Consider the following 4,819-nt stretch of genomic DNA (forward strand, 5'->3'; position numbering starts at 1 on the left):
TAAATATATATATTTATTTATATATATATATATATATTAATATTTATTTATTCATAATCATAATTAAAAACTTTACATATTAATATATCAGCTATTAGCCTCTTAAACATTCATTAATTATTTAAATTTTTAATTTAATACATATTATTACTTTAATTATTTTCATCAATTATAAAATAAAAAATAAATATTTATATTTTTAATATAAATATACATTTTTAATTTTTGTTTTATTTATTATATTTTTTTAAAAAATATTTTTACATATCTCTTTTTAGTATGATTAGCTATTAGAATTTGTTCATGAAATAAGAACAAATACATAAATATTATTTATAATATCTTTTTAAAAAAATATATAATATTTAATTAAATAATTTTATATGTTAAACTAATATATTATACAGTTTTTAAATTTTTATATAAATTTTATTTTTTACAGCATTTAAATCATAATTTATTAATTTAAATTTTAGAAAATATATATATTTTGTTTAATAAGAAAAGAAATATTTTCTTAATAAACACAACATTTTAGTAATTTATTATATGTATTATATTTAAATTGAAAGCTTAAATATATTATTTAATAACAAAAAACTTTTATAATAAAAAATAATATTAATTATTAATCTTATTGGTTAAATATAATTTCAATTAAAAAATGCTATATTTCATATGTTATTCAAATAATTGTATAAAATGAAATGCTTTGTATAAATAAACAAAATAATGGAAAATAAAAAAAATGTTTTAAAATTAAAATAAAGAAAATTATGATTTAAAATATTAAATATATAATTATTATAATAAAATATAATTTAAATATATATATATTAAATATCGATATTAAAAATCAAAAATTAATATTGATAGAATTATTAATATTATAATTAATAATATTTTTAAAAATATGATTATTATTATTATTATTATTATTATTATTATTTTTTTTATTATTTATATTTAATTTTTATTTTATTTTATATTTTTTATTTCAATGAAATAATTTAAATAATTTTTTTTTTATTTAATATTATATAATATTTTTTTAAATTTTAATACATAAATATTATATTTTTATTTAAAATATAATTTTTTTTAATATTTTATTTTTAATAAATATAATCATGTAATTATTTTTTAAAATATTTATTATAAATTATTATTTTTTTATTTCTATTACATATTTTTATTTTAATGATATTTATTTATATTTTTTTTTTATTTTTATTTTTTTATTTATTAATTAATATTTTAATTTGTTTTATTAATTTTTATTGTCATTTTTTATTATTTTACATTTTATTTATTTTTTAGACAATTATTTTATATATTTTTTATTTTTTATATTTTTTTATTTAATTTTATTTATTATCATTTTGTTTTTAAATAGAAAATTTTTCGTTATTTCTTATTAGTTTACATTCTTCTGTTAATTATAAGAATCTTGTATTATTATAAACTATATTATAAGTATCATTTATAATTTTACTTTTTTAATATTTATTTAATTAAATATTACCCTTTTAATTTCGATTTTGTGTACATTAAATTAATTTTCTACTTATCTATTTAAATTTTCAATTTAATAAATATCTTTAATTTGTAAACATATTTCATAGAAGATTTAAAGATAATCCTTATAAAATATTAGTAATTTTAAATTTAATTTAGAAATTATATTTATTTTCAAACATTTCTTATTTTTAATAATTTAGATAATTATTTAATAAATAAAAATTTTACATTTATAAAATGCACTTAATATATATATATATATATAATACATAATCTATGTGTGTAAATTTAAAACATCTATATGTTTATTATATTTTTTAAAAAAATAGTTTTATTAAAGTTTTAATTCTTTTAGAAATATTAATATTCAAATTAACGGAAATAAATAAATTAATTTTATATTTTTTTTGTATTTAACATTTTCAAAGAAAATACTGAAAAATAATGTAGATATCTTTTATATTAATTATTTTCATAAATAAATATCTCCTTTATTAGAAAACATAATTAATTATTTTTTCTTTTGTAATTTTTTATTTAATAATATTTTTGAGAAATATTCTTAAAAATTTATTCACTTAAGAGCATTCTGTTAAAATAGTATCTATAATATTATTTTATTAAAAATTAAAATAAAACCAAAATAATAACATTTAAAATTAATTTTATTAGAAAATTTAAAAACAAATATTTATTTTTCTAAATGAATATATAAAAACCAAAATATAATATTATTTAAATTTAAAGTCTTTTACTTACTATTTAATATAAAATGCTATTCAATATAAAATAAAAATATTTTATATACCGATATAAAAAAAATATATAAAAATAATAAAATTAATGATTATTAAATAAATGTATTAAATAATAAAAAATAAAAAAATGACATATTAAATAAATATAAAAATAATTATTTTGTATAAAAAAATTAAGATCTTTTTTATAAAAAAAATTATATTTAAATTTTTCTTCATTCTTAATCTTTTTCAATTTATTAAGTAATAAATTAAACACTAACATCAATAGTCATAGTTTTTTAAGATGAATTTAATTCTGTCCTATTTTCATTTCGACTACTACGAGAACCACCATAAAATTATATAGGACTATCATCAGAGTCTTTAGGGTTATTTATCTTTTCATAAATATCATAAACTTTTTTTACACCAATAACTTTTTATTTTAGATTTTCTAAAAGTAAATTTACTTTTTTTTGGCATCATTAACTGCTTCGCTTAGTAGTTTTTCTCTAGCAGATTCTATTTATTTATCATCAGGAGAAAATCTAACAAAATCAACGGCATTAAATTCATTTTTAATAGCATCATCAATCACTTTTCCAGCTTTTTATGAATTAGAAGATTTTATTAAAATCGAATTTTTAACTTTATATCCTTCAAAAACTCTTTCATTTTATTAAGTTTATTCATTGATTTAATCAATATAACTAGAAGAATCAATAGTAAAGCCACTAGAAGAAACACTTAATTCTTCATCTTTTTTATAAATATCTAATACTTTTTTGACAACTTCATTATTTTTTTAAAGAGCAGTTTTAACATCTTTATCCATATTTTAGTAAGAAACTTATATTTCAAATTAAGTATCATTTAAAGATGTAGATGCAGTTCCTTATACTCTTGATGGATCAGATAGATTACTTAAGTATAATTAACATTCGCATTATTAATCAGTTTAATTACATTATTATGATTATTATATTAATATTATTAAGAATAATAATGATAGTACTTTCATTTTTTTATTATTATTAAATCTTTTTTAAATAAAGTATTTTTTATATATTTTTATTTATAAATAATTTTTATAGATATTATCTTATTTTTTATGTTTAATTTTCTATAATTTTAGTTTCATAAATTAAAATAAATTGTAAATTTTATATTATATATTAATAATATAGATAAAAGTAAAAAGAAATAAAGAAATAAATTATAATCACAAATTAATAAAATATAAAAATTTAAAATATGATATATAATTAAAAGAATAAAAATAAAAATTAATAAATAAAAATATAAAAATTGTAAAATAAAAAGACTATATTTATTTTGTTAGTTAAATATATTTTTTAAAAAAATATTATTTTATATATTAATAAATTATTTTTATACAATGATACGTATTAAAATTTTTTATAATTATATTTTAATAATACATTATAATATTTTCTTTTAATAGAAAAATTTATAAAAATAAAAAATAAAATATAATATCAAAAAATATAAAAATAATTTTCATTTATTTTTAGTTTATATAATTATATTTATAAGCTATTTTTTTTAATTTATATATTTTTATTCGAACATATTAATAAATTGAAATTTTTAATAAAAAATATAAAAATTACATATAATTTGTATCATAAATATAAATAGAAAAATCATAAGAAAATTAAAAAATATAATAACATTTTTTTTAAATACTGAAATATATCTATAAATTATTTTAATACATTTATTTTTTATATATTAATAAAAAAAAACAATAATAATAATAAAAATGTTTATTTTAATTATTTTTTAATATTTTTTTTCATTTTTTTATAAAAAATTGTTTAATTTAAATTAAAATTAATATTTTTTTTTAACAATAATAGATTTTTTGCTTTCTTATATATAATATATAATTTTTTTAAAAATATTTTTTTTATATTATTATTCAATAAAAAAAACTTAATAAAGATAATATATTAATAAATTTAAATAGAAAATTTAAAAAAATCACAAATTTAATAAAAAAAATATATTTTATTATAAAATAAACTAAGAATTTTTTCATTTAAAAAAAATATTTAATTTTTTTCATTTATCTTCAGCAATATTTTATTTAATATTAAATTCTACTGTAACATGCATAGTCATTTTCTATCCTTTTGTTTATTGATAATTAATAGAAGAAGTTTTTAAACCGTCAACGCTATATTAGAGATCTTTTAAAATTATTTCTGCCTTTTTTTAAGCATTTTTAACTGCTTCACCTATGAGATCATTTTTAGCTTTTTATATTGATTCATCATCAGGAAAGTATTTAACAAAATCAACAGTATTAAATCCATTTTCAATAGCAGTCTAAATCACCTCTTCAGCCTTTTCTAATTCAGAAGATTTTACTTAAATCTAATTTTTAACTTTATATCCTACATGTTATTTCTCTCTTCTTTATGTAACTTAATTTTATACATAATCATAATCGTTTTGAATAGAAAAACTATTAGTAGAAATAGTTAATGATTCATCTTTTTTTAATTCTTCTAATACTTTATAACAACATC

General features: G+C 11.9%; 2 protein-coding genes across 2 annotated transcripts, besides 22 other annotated features; one reads left to right on the plus strand and one right to left on the minus strand. All coding sequences in view use genetic code 6, as the record gives it.

Annotated features, from left to right (window-relative positions):
* Positions 1–3: 3 nt before the first annotated feature.
* Positions 4–37: a microsatellite.
* Positions 5–51: a microsatellite.
* Positions 52–736: 685 nt separating this feature from the next.
* Positions 737–788: a microsatellite.
* Positions 758–830: a microsatellite.
* Positions 787–844: a microsatellite.
* A 33-nt stretch (positions 845–877) lies between these two features.
* Positions 878–949: a microsatellite.
* Positions 917–961: a microsatellite.
* Positions 918–997: a microsatellite.
* Positions 918–998: a microsatellite.
* A 16-nt stretch (positions 999–1,014) lies between these two features.
* Positions 1,015–1,103: a microsatellite.
* Positions 1,067–1,118: a microsatellite.
* A 47-nt stretch (positions 1,119–1,165) lies between these two features.
* Positions 1,166–1,384: a microsatellite.
* Positions 1,188–1,247: a microsatellite.
* Positions 1,207–1,300: a microsatellite.
* Positions 1,236–1,282: a microsatellite.
* Positions 1,288–1,376: a microsatellite.
* Positions 1,325–1,363: a microsatellite.
* Positions 1,328–1,363: a microsatellite.
* Positions 1,339–1,392: a microsatellite.
* An 887-nt stretch (positions 1,393–2,279) lies between these two features.
* Positions 2,280–2,312: a microsatellite.
* IMG5_018490 (hypothetical protein) lies at positions 2,306–3,246 on the plus strand (the record flags this gene model as incomplete). The annotated part of the gene is made up of 1 exon (XM_004039523.1): positions 2,306–3,246. A coding segment is annotated over one exon (651 nt), but the record flags the coding sequence as incomplete, so codon positions are not given.
* Positions 2,373–2,434: a microsatellite.
* A 288-nt stretch (positions 3,247–3,534) lies between the features above and the next one.
* Positions 3,535–3,570: a microsatellite.
* Positions 3,571–4,229: 659 nt separating this feature from the next.
* On the minus strand, positions 4,230–4,687 carry IMG5_018500 (hypothetical protein; the record flags this gene model as incomplete). Its single annotated transcript, XM_004039524.1, has 1 exon — positions 4,230–4,687. A coding segment is annotated over one exon (336 nt), but the record flags the coding sequence as incomplete, so codon positions are not given.
* Between the last annotated feature and the right edge of the window lie 132 nt (positions 4,688–4,819).

The sequence above is a fragment of the Ichthyophthirius multifiliis genome (genome assembly GCF_000220395.1).
Source record: "Ichthyophthirius multifiliis unplaced genomic scaffold scaff_1120509249632, whole genome shotgun sequence".
NCBI classification, from domain to species: Eukaryota; Ciliophora; class Oligohymenophorea; order Hymenostomatida; genus Ichthyophthirius; species Ichthyophthirius multifiliis.